The sequence below is a fragment of the Leguminivora glycinivorella genome, chromosome 7 (assembly GCF_023078275.1).
Source record: "Leguminivora glycinivorella isolate SPB_JAAS2020 chromosome 7, LegGlyc_1.1, whole genome shotgun sequence".
In the NCBI taxonomy this organism is placed as follows: Eukaryota; Metazoa; Arthropoda; class Insecta; order Lepidoptera; family Tortricidae; genus Leguminivora; species Leguminivora glycinivorella.
Window position 1 is genome coordinate 12200196 of NC_062977.1, and position 17390 is coordinate 12217585.

Consider the following 17390-nt stretch of genomic DNA (forward strand, 5'->3'; position numbering starts at 1 on the left):
TAAACTTTTTCTTTTCCATTAATATTTACTGAGATATTAGGGTTTTAAGATTAGTAAATGGCACTAGCACTTTAATTAAATTAACGCGTGTCTCGCAAGACTTTTATATAGGTATAGGTTAGGTTCGTTAGGTATCTTCAAACGGCCGAAGGCCAAACTGCACAGAATAGGAGCCCCGCGTAAGCGCCATCTTGAATTTTTTCTATTGAAATCCTTCCGACATCCGATATCGGATCGGATAATGTGAAAACGGCGTAAGCGGGGCTCCGTCGATATCGCTTTCTGTCTCTGGCGCCTTAGTAATGCTACGGGAAAATTTGGACAATGCACATAACCGTTTCGGTCGACGGACGCGGACGTGGCCTTGAACGTCCGATCGAAATCTGGCTCGCTGGATCTTTTGTTCCGTGCACACTGATAGGTCGCGGTTCGTTTTAAAAAACGTCCGCGTAGTTGTTCCGTTTTGTCTGTAGGTTTTTAAAAAAAAATTGTCGTCTGTTTTACGGACGGTAGTTTAACGTGATAACGTCAAACATTACAGTAGTATAGACAGGGGCGGTCAGAGTATAGCAAAAGGGGCCCGATTCTGGGACTTTTTTCACGTTTTTTGTTCTTATTTGAAAGAATGCATTAAAATAAGCATCTTTTATAAATTAAAGTTTTTTTAAAAACCTACTAATTTAGGAGTTAGAGTGGTGCAAAGTTGCAAAATTTTCCCGTAGCATTACTAAGGCGCCAGAGACAGAAAGCGATATCGACGGAGCCCCGCTTAAGCCGTTTTCACATTATCCGATATATCGACGGAAGCCCCAAGATAGCGCCTGTAATGTATGGGATATCGCCGTTTCGGATCGGATAATGTGAAAACGCATTATCCGATCCGATACCTAACGAACCTCGTCGTCATTTTGTATCCTAGACCGTTTGCGAGACACGTGTTAATTTTATTAAAGTGCTAGTGCCATTTAGAAAACATTATCCGATCCGATATCGGATGTCGGAAGGATTTCCATAGAAAAAATCCAAGATGGCGCCTGTAATGTATGGGATATCGGTCCGACAATGTGAAAACACTGTAATATCTCAGTAAATATTAATGGAAAAGAAAAAGTTTATATAACAAAACATCCTTATTTAAACGTGTTCTATATGATTTATCACTATTAACATAGGTTATATTGGTAAAAAAAATCATCGTAAATTTTCCGTCTCTGGCGCCTTAGTAAATACTATGGGAAAATTCGCAACTTCGTACTGCTCTAACTCCTAAATAAGTAGGTTTTTCAAGCAACTTCATTCTATAAAAGATGCTTATTTTAATGCAATCTTTCATGTTTTTAAATTTAAAAATTTTCTAAGTCCTAAAATCGCTTATACCCCAACCGTCCATACACAAACCACTTGCTCTTGCTTGGTGGATGTTTTTATATAAGTATTTGTGTTTATTATTTATGTTTAGTGTGATAGATATTATAGTATTAATGGTATTTAGTAGTTATGTATATAAGTAAATATTATGATGATTATTTAATGTTATATACATGTATTTAATAGAGGTAGGTAGGTACAGTGGTTACACCACAGCGCGACTACACCGAACGACCACGGGCGCGCCATCTGTCGCAGCTGTGGTGCTTTACTCAGGCCACACGCTACAACCATACCGAGCGCATCGATCAGCCGCTTAGTTCCTACGCCAATAGATGGCGCTTTCGCTCTCTTGGGAAACGGGACAATGACGTCATCTTTTTCGTGCATGCTGCCCGTAGTAACGAGTTATTAGACGTTATCACGTCAAAAACTTTAATTTATAAAAGATGCTTATTTTAATGCATTCTTTCAAATAAGAACAAAAAAACGTGAAAAAAGTCCCAGAATCGGGCCCCTTTTGCTATACTCTGACCGCCCCTGTCTATACTACTGTAATGTTTGACGTTATCACGTTAAACTACCGTCCGTAAACCGACTTTACAGACAACCAATTTTTTTTTATTTGAAAGAGATAATAAAATACGTAAATGAAGACTTAAAAAATGCATGCATATGATGCATATATATGGTTAAATTACACAGAAATTATTTTGTATAACTTTTCACAAACTGTTCAACCCATCAAATTCTGCTATGATCGACTATGCTGCTATTATGACTGCATCTGCATGCAATCTCACATGTTCGTCTGATTCGTCTCCCCGCTCCCGTTGTGTAGTAGTCAAGTTATTCTCGCCACCCATGTACACCCAAATCCGAAACACTCGAAGGGTTAGAGCATTTTCACATTATCCGATCCGATATCGGAAGGATTTCAATGGAAAAAATCCAAGATGGCGCCTGTACTGTAATATATGGGATTTCGGTCCTACATCCGATATCGGATCGGATAATGTGAAAACGCACTTAGGGTCAAAGTTACACTTGTAAGTACGTTATCGGCATTTAAGATAGTGTAACTACGCCACACCTACGCTTTTTTATTTCTTAAAGGTTTGAATAATCATGTTATGCCACGATGAAGTAAATAAGCGGCCATTCATTAGTTACCTACCGTACTGTCGCAAAACTCGCAAAGAGTAAGGGTGCGCGCCCACGGAGGCAACAGTTGCTCGGAGACTTTCGTATTTGTATGAAAAGTTGCGTCGCCTCGTGTGCACACTTTCATACTAGGCCATGGTCGCGACAAAAAAGTCGCCGGCAACAGTTGCCCGCGTGCGCGCTAACTCACAAGGACCCATTGATATGGTATAGTATGAATTTTCTGAGATGAACTTTTCGGTTTTGCCCTAATCTGCTAAACAAAGGCCTTTGTTTCTATTATTCGCCGCGGTTAGCTCCCGTTTCCACAGCACGTGCTAAAGTCTCAGTGTAATTAAAAAGCAACTATCATGATAGCAATAAGGTTCAAATTTATTAAACAGTTTGCAGTGTGCAGGTAACTTTTTTTGAAGATGACAAAACGTGTTATCTCTGAAAGGGCTTTTTATGGATTTGAACCTTATTACTATCATGATAGTTGCTTTTTAACTACACAGGAGACTTTAGCACGTGCTGTGGAAACGGGCGGCGAGCTAACCGAAAAGTGCATCTCAGCAAATTCATTTTATAGGCATACTGAATAATAGAAACAAAGGCCATTGTTTAACAGATTAGGTTCAAATTTATTAAACAGTTTGCAGTGTGCAGGTAACTTTTTTGAAGATGACAAAACCGAAAAGTGCATCTCAGAAAATTCATTTTATAGGTACATACTGGAGTTATAAGATGTTTAATAATATTGTCTGTGATGTACCATTAGTACCATGTGCTTCTACTTCATTTTGCTAGTCAAAATTTATTTAAGATAATTGTAAAAAATAAGGTTGCTACTTGTTAAGACCTAGTAATAGGACTAATTGGTATTGGTCTCCGAGATTCAATATATTTTACTGCTAATTAAAAATGTGTAAACATGATAATAAAAACTGTATTTTTTGAAATAATAGAATACAATGCTTTTAATTAAATTTGTCTATCTTCCCAGTTGTTATCCATAGATTTACTTAATTGAAATATTGTCGTCAGTTTACAGAAACTGTAGGGTCAATAGTTTTGTACTTTGGCTTGCTGTGGGTAAAAGGTAAATACCGGTACTTGATCATATGCTGCAACAAAAGAAATACATTATATTAGAGCATTAAGGGTGACTCAGATGTGAGCAAGATCAACTCTGCACAGTCTGGCGCACCAATATTTTAGTGAGATTAGCATCTGTGTCATCATTAATCAAGTTAAATGAAAATGTTTAATTGCAGACTGATCAACATCATTCAGTAGATAAGTATGAAATTCCCATACAATAATATTTAGCTAACACTTCAATGGTTTCTGATATTTTGGTGCATCTGATCTTAAGCAGTTAGGGCCGGCTCACACCGGAATGGCAGCAACGCGGCGAGCACTTTTAGTGTGAAATAGTTTTAAAATGTATCTACATATTTAAAAAGACCAGTATCACTTGACTAACTTAAACAGCGCGGCGTCGCGTGTCTTGGTGGCGGCTAAAATAGCAGCGCCGCGCGGCCGTTCGGGGTGCCGCGCGGTTGCTCCTGTTTGTGATACTGGTCTTTTTAAATATGTAGATAAAGTTTAAAATTATCTCTGCAGCGGCCGCCGGCGGCAATTGGAGGCAGCGCGCGGCCGCTGCCTCCAACTGCCGCGGCTGGCCGCTGCCATTCCGGTGTGAGCCGGCCCTTACGTTAAAGAAATCATAACTCACTGTATTACACTTATATTTCTTCAGAATCAGTGCTGTCATAATGTCTAAAGAGATCTTATTTTTTTAAATTACTTATTAATCTTATTATTAAATGTTGTTGACTATGATTTCAGAAGCAGATAAATAAATTTTGTACTTGCCAAGAAAATGTAAATAACCACAAAATTAAAATTTTGAAAAAACCCCCGACCGCGACCTAGTGGACCGATTTTCATGAAACATGGCTAAGAACACTCCCGACTAACACAGCTTTCAAATAAAAAAAACTAAATCGAAATCGGTTCATCCGTTCCGGAGCTACGATGCCACAGACAGACACACACACAGACAAACAGACAGACAGACAGACAGACAGACAGACAGACACGTCAAACTTATAACACCCCTTCGTTTTTACGTCGGGGGTTAAAAAGGAAAGGCTTGTGATTATTTTACTTCAAATAATATAATATACAACAGTGAATGTTCAATTAACATTTACTGAGTGTGTAGGGTTGGCCCTGCTCAGCTCAGTCTCATGATCTTTCATTTGTTATCTTATATAAGTTCAAAATCTGATTATCTATATATGTATTGATCAATTACTTTAAATTTTAAGTTATAAATATTCAATGAACAGTTGATAATATATAATTGTTTAAAAATGTAAAAATAAATATGTCTTACCTTAATCTGCCTCTTCATAGTAATACAAAATAGTGTTATAAAATACATAACTAAAATAGGCCAGAATACTGGGACATTGAAAGCATCAATGAAAGTGCAACAGAATCCAATTATTGTACTCTTGGTCACAGACAGCCAGAACTTGAATTCAGGTAATCTCCTGATGAATGGTCTAAACTCTTCGCTAGACCGCGTTGGAAGGGCTGGCCCATTATCATCATCACCTGTAAAACATTTATTCCATTATTTATGTATTCTAGCCAATTATTTATTTTTATCATCTATTCTTGTCATTCAATATGGGTATCATTACAGACACATTCAATACATCCAGTGTATAGAATGAGCCTATCAGTTAGTGTTTTATTAGTCTCCTATAAAAATAAAACACATATTGGTCAATACCAGGGATGTAACGGATGTGGTTTTAACGGAACCGGAAGCGGAAGCGGAAGTTTTGAATTTAGTTTAACGGAAGCAGAAGCGGAACCGGAACCAGAAGCGGAAGTTATAGATGTTAAAAACGAAATGAAAAAATACCACATAGGTATAACATAAACCAAAACTAATTAAATTACCTAGAACTTTTAGGTGTTTACTGTTCAGCCTGTAATCAGCAGTTTGTAATCAGCCTTTAGGCCCACTTAGGTTTTAAAAACGAAAAGAAAAGTTACCTGATATTTTATCTTAAGTATATCATTCATTACAATCCAAAAATTTAATAAATTTAATAATTTAATAAATCACCTTGAACTTTAAGATTGTTTGTTGTTTAGGTAATCACTAAAAATCACATAAGAATCCTTTTAAACCTTTATTATGCCATAAAAGGTTTTAGAAACGAAAAGAAAACTTACTCGTAGGTAGTATAATACAATCCAAAACTAACCAGTAAAAATTATATGTGTAATTGTTAGCACACAATTAAATTTTTAAATTAAATGGAGTGATTGTAAAAGAAGTAAACTGTATTTAATAAACAAATCTAAGGGGAGCTTCTAAGGGGATCGTAGATAAGCCCTGCACCACTGAATAGTTGTTCACTCGCTACTAACTAGGTGGACAGGACAAATATTGGCGCGCAATGGAATGAAGCGATTAATGTTTAGTATCGCAGCACGTGGCAAGCGGAGAGATGAGCGAATGATAGGTATAGACCTGTTGGTCTTTGATGTACGCCGCTCATGTCCCACCGTCGCGCTAGGTTCCGACATCCGTTATAACTTCCGTTTGAAAAATAACAGAACCGGAACAGAAGCGGATGTGTAAAACAAAACGGAAGTTCCGCAGTAACGGAAGCAGAAGCAGAACTCCGTTACATCCCTGGTCAATACACTGGTCACTGGCAGGAAATAATGTCAAATACAACTGATAAGCTTCCATAGATAATATTTAAATGATCTTTATTAAAATGAATACTTTTACAAAACTTCATGAGTCTTAAGTGATTATGTAAACTTGTATAAATGCTTAATTTATCCCATATATTTAGCGATTTTTAATTTAAAACTTTACTTATACAGATCAGAGTTCAAAACTCAATTTGTATAATACATACACAACTACACTGGGGCTTATAATGTTATAAATAATTCATAATTTTAGGTTTATGAACTTACCATCAAAATCCATAGCTGGATCAATCTTCGGTGTAAGGAATGCAATGAATAAATTTAAATGGTAGATACCAAGTGCATAAGTTACTATGTACCAACCCTGTGAACATCATTACAAATCACAATATGTTAGTATTTAATAAAACAACTCACAAATTTATTTTTGAATAATGAAAAGAGCAGTAACTAGTATTTCGTCTTTAATAGTACCTACACCTACATTTACAGCTTATGTTACAGGAAATAAAATGTTAAACATAATTATTGCAGTACTTTAAATATATGAATTAAAAATAAATTATTTTACAAATAAGAAATGAATGCCATATAGTTACTCACTTGCTTAGCAAATATTCGAAGCATAAATACTGCAAGTAGAAGGATAGTTCCAATCCATCTCCCTCTTGTGTATGGGGTCCATCTGTCTAGTGTACCCTGGTATATCTAAATAAACAGATGTGGTTATTTCTCAATGTATGTCACATGTCCTATAGATAATTGGTATTGCTCGAATGTTATTTGATTTAATTACGGTTCCGCAAGTAGGTTAAGTATCATGACTACGAAATTTTTCATGTAGTAACAACTTAATGTATTGTAATGTAGGAGAATCTGAAAGTTGTAAATATTTGATTACCTGGGATATACGCGTCCATCCTTGTGAAATTATGCCCTTCCGCGGTGTTTCAGACGTTAAATCATTTCCATCCATCATATCGACAAATTTCACTTGGCAGAAGGATGTAAGATTCTATTTCGACTAGTATATACACATTACTAAAAGGTTACAATTAGTATACTACAATATAATCAAAGAACATGTACACTAAACTAATTAATTAATCACTATTATTAATATAAATTGATATCCTAGCCGAATAATTATCGTAAGAACGAAATCCGACTTCGGCCCACAGATAAAACCATGATGATGATAACATGTATGACATGACACAAGTATGACAGATAAGAAAACTTCGAATTTCCCTCTCTAGTAATATTTATTAACCAATCAGCAGCCTTTAAATTATCGAATATAAGCAAAATAACCAATCACGATTTTTCATGAAAGAAGGTTACGTGGCGTAGGCCATAGATATTCACTATAATCTATAATCGCTATGCAACAGGGGATCTACAGATTTAACAATTTGCCTTCAATATGTAGAGATTTGATTAATCGATTCATTACGTTAGGTATCGAGTATTTGCAGAACGTTCCTCAATATTATAAAACGTATTATTCAATGCTCTTTGCAATATATAAAAAAAAACTATATCTCACGTTTTAAAAACTGAGTATGTGCCCTTGGCGCTCACGGGCGACTTTTTGTCTGTTTGTTGAAAGTTATGTCGCTACGTGCGCGCACTTTCATACTAGCCCATAGTCCTATGATGTGAGAGATATAGTTGCAGCGACAAAGTCCCATTAATATTGAAGATGGAAACTGCCATGAGATTGTATTGCAAGGGATCCGGGAAATCGGGGGTTAGGATATTTAGTAAAGGGAAAGATAGATCCAGGCGATGCAACGTGCCTGTCTTTGTTAGTCGTTCGTTTTCCGCTTCACAACTAATAGTATTAACAATATTAGACATGATGTGCTGATATATAAGAAATATTTTGTGAAACGGGTAACGACCTCCCGTTGTCGGGCCCGTGGCAACGCGTGGATTAAATTGGCCCTTGTGTGCAAATAAAACGATGAGTTCACTTGGAATTCAAAGACACATGTAGCTTATTGTTTAAGAAATTTAATGAAATAATTGTTCTAATTACATTTTATACATTGTTATATGGTACATTTTATAAAGATAATTTGCTCCTAATAATTAAGTCTAACAATACTATGTAATAAAAAAGATAAAAATTAGAATAATTATTATACTTTATCTAATTTCTATTACGCCTATTATTGCAGGTTTTATTTACAAATTGTATCGAATATCATACAATAGACATTTGATTTGTAGTATCTTATAAATATCATCACCCTTCATATTCAACGAAAATTTTGGTCCAGCTAAATTCTATACAAAAAACAAATTTCTAGTAAACAATTGTCGGATATTGCTATATGTTTTATCATTATTTTACGATTATTTATGGAACATATACAATGTATTAAATACATTACAATAGAAGTAACAACGTTTTTATTAATTACATCAAAATGACGATGCTATACTTACATTGGTCAAATTATATGAAACAGTAAATACCAACTGGTTTTGCTTAGAATAATTGAAATTTTAAGTAAACAAAAATAAACTATTAATTGAACAAGGCGGCAGAATACTAAGGGATTGATATCTAAGATAATTTATGTCAAAATTATGAAAACAAAATGGACAGTGCAGGGTTTGTAACGTAAGTAACATTAATAAGATTAACGCACTCTTGGTTTTATTGCCCATTTTATCTAATAATTTACAAGGAAAAACATTTTAATCGTAGTACAAAGGCTTAATGTAAAATATTGCCAACATAGTTACTACACCAAATTTTACTACTGTGTCTTGCAGACTACTAGTGAGTAATATGTTCCATCTAGAAATATTACATTATGTGTAATATTTATAATAGATAGTTATGAAAGTAGTATGAAATCAGAAAGCGTACAAATGTTTCATTGGCTCGTCGACATTGTATTTTATAATACATTCACTTTTGATAGTATTTATATTACTGTATAGGAACATAATTCGACTAAGAGATTGCTTGAATTTTGTACGATCTTAATCATCAACCTACTCTACGCTCATCAATATAATTACGTAGTGGTAGGCTCAACAAATAATGAAGAGGACTAACTCTAGTCTCGATAGAGCTATTTTTACACGACTAGAGATTTCCGCTTTTTAATTACTACGAGTTAAATACGTGTAGTGAATATTGATGGTTGTAAAGACAGTATCTAGTTACAGAAGCCAATAATATGGAACTAAAAATGGTATTACGATATAAATGTCCATGTGTTGGAAACAATGTGTAATGTGTTGCCTTGGTAATTGTATAAGTGACTTGCGGAATGTACTTTAAACGGCTTAAACATAGAAAAAGAACAAAAAAACATAAATGCAAATAGTTAACATTTGTACAGTATCAACAATGAGAAACAACTGACAAATTGTAGGATCGTATCTCTGAATTATCGCGATGTTGTACACAATTTGATACACGACCTACTATTATTTTAAAAGTAAAATCACTTTTCTTTCAAACCGCTGACAGTTTATACTAGTATGTACAAGCAGGCAAGTATGGTCTCGCGATAAATGATAAAACATCAGGCCGTCCCTATCGCACTTACTGATAGTGGGATAGGGACGGCCTGATATTTTATCGTCTATCGCGCGACCATGCTACCCGTGCAAGAATACTTTTTACTTACAGTTCATTCACCCCAATAATAGTTTAATACATACATGAAATACCATACATTCTGGCTGTTTGCAATTTGTAGCTTGAGTAAGTATTATCTACCTTTCATAAAGCAAATTAGGGCTTAAGATTGACGGTCATTCGTACATTTCGTCATCTTCATTTATACCCGTAACAAAAAGTAGGTGGCCACAAATGAATAGTGAAACGAAAATACTAAAAATTCAACCTCAAATCCTGCGAACTGATGACACCTGATGACTCATGGAATGCTCTTTCTTTTCAGTTTAGTATTAACAACGAATAGAGGACAATAAATAATATTTAACGCTTTACCTTGATCATTTAACTAACATATTTTTGTATTCCTAAAAGATTCATTGTGACCCCCTAGGGTGGACATAGTTTGCCTAACATTGATATGTACAATTTCATACTTTATTTTACTGCTGAGAAATTTTGCATTTGGTTGTTGCTATTAGAGGCCACCCATGAACTGAAGACGTCCCTGAAAATAAGACAAGTCTTTTATAGTACCCGGCACAAATAGCCTCCCTGCAGTGTTAAAAATATTGTTTGTGAAATGTGAGTAAGTGAAATACGCCTGGGCGTCCCTCACTAGGGTTTTCAATATGGTCTTGAACAACACGGCAAGGTCGTCAGGTCCATTTTGGCATAAGACAACCGTTCCGTACGGAATTAATATGCTGATAAAGGGTTTGTCAACTAAAATAGTTCAAGTACCATGCCCGCCAACGCGCTGGAACGGAACTTGATATCTGGCTCCATTATGCAAATTGAATAATATTTATATTACTGTGAGGGATATTACAGTACTTATTAAGCTGGTATAAAACAATTAATATACAGTTTTCTTTACTTTGACGTCTAATTTCAATACCAAATAAAAAATAATTAAATTTGTGAATTTTGTGACATACGTAACTTGCCGTATTTAGAAAAAAAAAACTATAAAAGTCTATTTCTAGTATCTGTCATAGTCACAATAAGCTTTGAATATTCTTTCCAATGGTATAAATAAAATTCAAAGTGTATAAAAACTAGAGCAGCTAAAAACTTTAAGACCAGCATATAGAGATGTTAAGTTCAATATTGATGTGGTTAAATGAGTGAACAATATCAGGATGGAGTTTAAAGGAATAGTTACTTAGTATTTACCTGCAATGGCTGACAACACATTCATTAGAGCAATATTCATCCTCCCATTCACTATTGGCTATGGCCGGGTTGGTACAACCTTGACGGATGCACGATGGCGTGCTTCGGTTTTCATTTTGCTGCGGACAATTGATCATATTTGTCAAATGTCTAACACTATTAAATCTTTTCACAAAATTCAAGAATTAATGCAAAATTTTTCTCACAAGTTGGCATTGGCACAATCCACCAAAAAAAACCTTTTAAAGTAGTGTGTCTTCTTCTAATCAAAAAAATCTTCAGTTTTATACTTAGTAACAGATTAATAAAAGTAATAGTTGGTAAGATAAATAAACCCTATTTGTGGACAAGGAAAACTTTACCCTTTGAGTGCAGTTAGGTAAAATTGTCGAATTACCTCTGGAGAGTGCTGAGGCATGCCAGAGCTTCCATTGCTATTAGGAGAATGTGATTGTTCAGATTTAATAGTTTGGGTCTGGGGCTGCTGCTGGGGTTGTGCTGATTGTTGTTGGATTTGTTGGTGTTGAAGCTGCTGTTGTTGGATTTGCTGCTGCTGCTGCTGTTGCATTTGCTGCTGCTGTTGAATTTGTTGCTGCTGCTGTTGTTGCTGTTGCTGCTGCTGTTGTTGCTGTTGTTGATACTGCATTTGTTGGTGAGATTGCTGCATTTGCTGAAAAAAAAATTACAAAATTATTATTTTGTAATTTTGTAGTTGTAGAAACTGATAATGCCTGTATCTAATCATTAAAAGAGATTACAGTGTTATGTAGTATTTGCACTGTGCTTGTCTAACTTATTCTTAATTTCATTGACATTGTGCACCAATGTTATATCTAACGGGAGAGTGTTCTAAACTTTTACCATTGACCTATGAGAACCCAGTTTATACTGATAACCTCTCAGACAGGTGCTGTTATTGCATGCTAACACCTTATGAAAATCTTTGAGGTCATAATGTACCTGAAATAAATGACGGTTAAGAGAATGCCATTGCTTAACTGTATTTTGGGCACAATTTAAACACTTCAATGGTATAATTTTATAAGCTAAAATACTGGTATTTGGTTTCAACTTGAATTGCAATCTACAGGCCAGAGTTTGCCTTATAAAAGGATTTAGAAAATAGCAGTCCTCTAGCAATCCTTTTTGTGTATAGAAACTATTCTACAAACCACCAATGTTAAAAAAATTACCTGCTGAGAATGATGGTATTGCATGGCATTGTGTACTTGTCCCATAGGTGGAGATTGGGAGGACACTTGTCTGTACCCCGGAGGTGATGCCATGCCAGAGGTAGGGGCGTAGTGGGAGGGAGACTGGGCCGGCGGGTAGTTCCTAGGTGATTGTGCAACATTGGGGGGACAGGCTTGTGGTGGTGTTGTTGGATTGCCTTGGTAACCTTGGGGGCTTTGGCCTGGAACACCCTGCAATAAAAGACAAAGGTTAATGTAAATACATAATAATACTTTGCTAGTATTGGGTTGTAGCATATTAGCAGCATATTTTTTTTAACATAAATTACGAAAATTAATTTGTTAACCCTTAAATGCATGAATTTTTCTTTTAACGAGATATTAATATATGTGATAGACAATGGTTTTCTGACTCTGGGAAAAATAATAAAAAAAACATTTAAGATCGATTTTTATACTAAATCAGTGTTAGAAGTTAAATAGGCCAAATCTTATTTATATAAATATATCATAATTGGTAAGTTTTATTTAAAAAAAAAAATACTACTATTAAAAAGGTACACTATTTGTGAAACCTTTATGATAAAATGTTTAAACATAAACTAATTACTAACTCCGAAAAAATCAACCTAAATCACATACTAAAAATCACCATCATCCTGTTTTTTCACACTTTTCCGCCATTTCATCTTAATCCTTAAATAATAGTAAATCATTATATTATTTAATTTATTTAATTGTATATTAAATAATAATAAATAATAATTAAGCAATAAATGTGATTTTGGATAGCTATATATCGAGCCACGGGCCATCAAATATATGATGCATATATACATCACCATGCATTTAAGGGTTAAATAATGATTGAGAGATGTAGAATAGAATAGAATAGAAATCGTTTATTCGTGGTAAATTACAATAGGTATTAAAAATACAAACATTTAATTATTAGAACATAATATAAAAATTATCGTTTACCACGAAATGGTCCCGCCTCAGCATAATGCTAACCATACAGTCAGCGCTGGTCTTCCGGCGACACCATTATGTGTTAATAAAGGAATAAAATCACAAGTACAAGTCTGTATTATTTACTTTGGCATGATTTAAAAGAAATACCTGGTATGTAGCAGGGTTATGTCCCATGTTGCCTTGGTAATTCTGTGGAGTCTGTTGAGGGTTTTGTGGGTAGCCCTGTGCAGGCTGACCAGCATAAGCCGCCTGAGGCTGTCCTCCAGGGTAGTTCTGTGGGGTATACCCTTGAGGTGCTGCATTTGGCGCATATCCCTGAGGTGAATGTCCATTCCCATATGTCTGTCCTTGTACCCCTTGGTAGTAATTTCCATAAGTTGAGTTGGTATTATTACCGTGATTATACATGGCTGGACTTTCCTGTTCACCTCCCTAAAACAGGTCAAGTTTTATTGATATTATTACAATCGTTCGACATGGAATAAAAGAAAACTGTTTTAAAATTGAAGTAGATATTTTGTTACGAACTGATATTGTCTTTTTTAAATAAATGCAATGTTTTTATCTAACGTTAGACATAACTTTTAACAGTTTGTGGCGAAATATGCCTCATGCATTAATCCATTTTCAATAACCACGAAATAATCACATAAATGTTCCAAATTAAAATTGTAACCTTTGAAATTTACGCAGCGGCTTTGTTTTACCCGCGTATTCGTATTATAACCTATTTAATCACAATAGTATTCTAGAAAGACCTAAAATTGAAAGAAATTCACTTTACACTGAAATAATTGCAAATTGTACTGTAAAACACTTCATTTACCAATATTTATAGAAACAAAAGCTCGGCACACACACTTCGCTTCAAAAAAGCTTCTTACTTTTTAAATTTCAAGGTAAGCGTCATATTCGGATTCTAGCCAAGTTGCCAAGCGAACATTGATCGGTTCAACGGCGGCGGCGCAAATGCAAGACTGAGACGGAAAGTTCGTCTGTCCCGTTCGACGCGCTTCGCGGCAAGGCGGTTATTTTGTAATTTTCGAGCGAGACAAGAGAGTGAGCAAAACTTGTTTCCGTCGTTCAGACATGTTTCGATGTATCTTACGAATAATAAGCTTAAACTTAGACTTAGAATATCACAATTTGCTTTTTAAAGCCTAAATGTGTTTAGCTCTAATATTATATATTTAACACCATTGTATACCACATTTAATGGCAAATAAATCATTTCATTTCATTTCATAAGAAGCTTTTTCAGTATCCGCTGTTGTCTAAATACTGTGAATTTAACTAGACTTACCTTTGATACTAAACTAGCTCTGTAGGCAGCAAGTGCTTTCAGGTATTCTTTCTTGGCTACTTCAGTTTTTTGTTTGTATACCTATAAAAATAATAATAAAAAAACTTATATAACTAACTCACAATAGAATCATTTACAACAAACTCGTTTTTATCTGTTACACAAAAAATAATATATCTAGATGTATTTTCATATTATTATTCTTGAGATTAGCACATTGAAAAAAAATACAAGAATTGCTATGCTGTTGTTATATTAGACAGTTATACTAAAGTAAGATTTGGGCGCATGGCACACTGAATCTGATTTGCATGTCGTCGTGAAGTTTGAGAGGGATGTTGCTGTTATACATGCATAGTGTTGTCTTGTCAGATTTTGAATTGGATCCAATGTGATATTCACCTTATAGAAAAAAAAACCATTGTGAAAGAGTTTGAATCACTATTACTTACTACTAATTTGTTAACATTGTATGAAAATGTGACTTACACTTTTATGTTCAGAATCAAGGCCATCCCACATGGAAGCCACAATTTTGGAGACCTCTCCAAAACTAGCGTTAGGGTTTTGGCTTTTTATTGCAGCCTGGGTATCTCGGAAGAACAATGCATATGCTGATACTGGTCTATAAAAGAATAATAAAGTTAATTTTTTTATCCAGAGGTCATTTTATTATTTGTCCGTAAAAGATGTACACAGTACTTACTTTTGTGGTTCATTAGGATCACGTTTTTTCTTTTTCTTTTGTACTTTAGGTTTTTTTTGCATCTGGCCACGATTCATCCCATTGTCCATTGGTTCAGGTGATGATCTTTTAACACCCATGTTGCCAGCACCCATCTGTAGAAGTAAACTTGTTTATGAATGCAACAACTAACATTGACTATTCAATTTCAAATATAGTTCATTGGCAATGCATATAATGTAAGGACAACATATTCCTAGAAATATGTATGTTAAGGGATAAAGTCTGCCTATACCTGATGAAGCGTAGTTTGTTGCTGCCGGCTCGCTGAGCAATAATGGATAGGCAGAAGGCTTTCCGCATCACCAGGCAACTACCAACAAACAACCAATCCATTAGAATTTTCTATGTTCTACCATTTCTCTCTAAATTTCATTATTTCTATGAATGAAGGAGTTGATATGCCAATGAACTATATTAATATATATAAAATAATATGGAACAAAGTATGACATTTTCACAAAAAATATTTTTAGTTGACATTTATTGATTAGATAATAACCTAACCTAACCACAAAATTAAAATTTTGAAAAAACCCCCGACCGCGACCTAGTCGACCGATTTTCATTTAACATGGCTAAGAACACTCCCGACTAACACAGCTTTCAAATAAAAAAAACTAAATCGAAATCGGTTCATCCATTCAGGAGCTACGATGCCACAGACAGACACACACACAGACAGACAAACAGACAGACAGACAGACAGACAGACAGACAGACAGACAGACAGACAGACACGTCAAACTTATAACACCCCGTCGTTTTTGCGTCGGGGGTTAAAAATAACTAAGAATAAATTATGCATGCATACCTAGTATATCTATTTTGCACATGAATCAAACAAGAATCTTGAGAAACATATATTACTACAGTTTAAATAATGCGTAACCATCAAACATTACTTTTTTAATATGTGTGTTTTAATGTGTTACCCTCCAAAGCATTGTTCACATTTAAAATATTCTTAAACATGTATATCTGTATACATAGGCAGAACATAAAACAAGCTTTGTAGTATTTAGTGTATTTTATAGATAATTACTTAAGATGGATTTAGGCTTTGTGGAGGAGTGTACATATAAAAATGGTTTACAACCATCATATTGGTATGCTATACTAAACATTTGCTAATGTTGATTGTTGGCAAGCTGTGAAATGACTGATGAAAGATTTACCTGTGAATGGTGAGAAGGCACACTGTCGTCAGAGTCATCACTAGTGGTTCCAGGCGGAGAGGCCCTCTGGGGAGAACTGTAGACTGGGGCAGAGTTCTGAGTGCCAGTGTTAGGGGTTGGTGGGCCATTCAAGACTTGTGACGGTTGCATCATTAGTAGCCTCTGTTGTCCACCTGGCTGCTGCTGAATTACATAGTTTCCTGCAGGGGCACCAGCACCACTAAAAATGAAATAATGGTTAAGTACATATTTTAGGTTGCTTCACAATTGGATTTCACAATAAGAACAATAATTTGACACCAATAATAGGTATGTATATAAATTTTTAAGTAAAAAAAAACATTTACTTGTAATGTTCTTCAATTAAAAACTAAAAAATATAATAAACTTCAGCATTTACCTGTGTGAAGTGACTGGTGTGTGTGGCTCCTGCAAGTACAAAGGTTGTTGGTACGATGGAGCACCACCCGGCGGCGCCAGGCCGTCTTGGGCGGGGTTCATCATTCCCACCTATAAATAATACCGTCTTTATTGGACTTGAATATTATTTGCTATAAATGTAAAAACAGTAAGAACGTGGTAAGAACCACAAAGTTTAGTGAACATTTGTTTACAAAATCTACGAAAGTTTAACTTATATTACAGATTTCTACTTGAATATTAAAACTAAATGTAATAAAATAGGAAAGACATAAGAAGCAGAAAATTATATTAAAGTTTTTTGCAACGAAAGCGAGGAAACGAAATGTGAATTGTGATAAAAATGAAGTTAAATGACGGAAACAATGAGAAGTGAGAAGGAGAGCAACATATAATCTGTCAACATGACAACGCTGTTCGGGGCAAGTATTAATATTAAGGCTTCTACACACGGTGCAACAAATTTATAATTTCTAGA

At 34.9% G+C, this 17390-nt stretch overlaps 2 protein-coding genes across 5 annotated transcripts in view; both read right to left on the reverse strand.

Moving 5' to 3' along the window:
• Nucleotides 1-3442: 3442 nt before the first annotated feature.
• Nucleotides 3443-7452, reverse strand: LOC125228204 (protein RER1). Its single transcript, XM_048132682.1, has 5 exons — nt 7172-7452; nt 6874-6978; nt 6538-6634; nt 4919-5142; nt 3443-3638 (listed from the first exon to the last, which is right to left on the reverse strand). The coding sequence occupies exons 1-5, from the start codon at nt 7247-7249 to the stop codon at nt 3555-3557; spliced, it is 588 nt and encodes a 195-aa protein (XP_047988639.1). The 5' UTR covers nt 7250-7452; the 3' UTR covers nt 3443-3554.
• Nucleotides 7453-9141: 1689 nt separating this feature from the next.
• LOC125228152 (TOX high mobility group box family member 3-like) overlaps nt 9142-17390 on the reverse strand; it is a 36490-nt gene continuing 28241 nt past the window's right edge. For 3 of the 4 annotated variants that reach the window (XM_048132608.1, XM_048132609.1, XM_048132610.1), the window contains 11 exons: nt 16893-17002; nt 16493-16712; nt 15550-15627; nt 15276-15409; nt 15059-15194; nt 14570-14650; nt 13414-13698; nt 12292-12522; nt 11496-11768; nt 11099-11217; nt 9142-10427 (listed from right to left, as the gene is read on the reverse strand). In XM_048132608.1, coding sequence (XP_047988565.1) covers nt 10358-10427; nt 11099-11217; nt 11496-11768; nt 12292-12522; nt 13414-13698; nt 14570-14650; nt 15059-15194; nt 15276-15409; nt 15550-15627; nt 16493-16712; nt 16893-17002 — 1737 coding nt within the window. In that variant the 3' untranslated portion in view covers nt 9142-10357. The remainder of the gene's footprint in view (nt 10428-11098; nt 11218-11495; nt 11769-12291; nt 12523-13413; nt 13699-14569; nt 14651-15058; nt 15195-15275; nt 15410-15549; nt 15628-16492; nt 16713-16892; nt 17003-17390) is intronic. The other variant, XM_048132611.1, reaches the window with a different exon arrangement.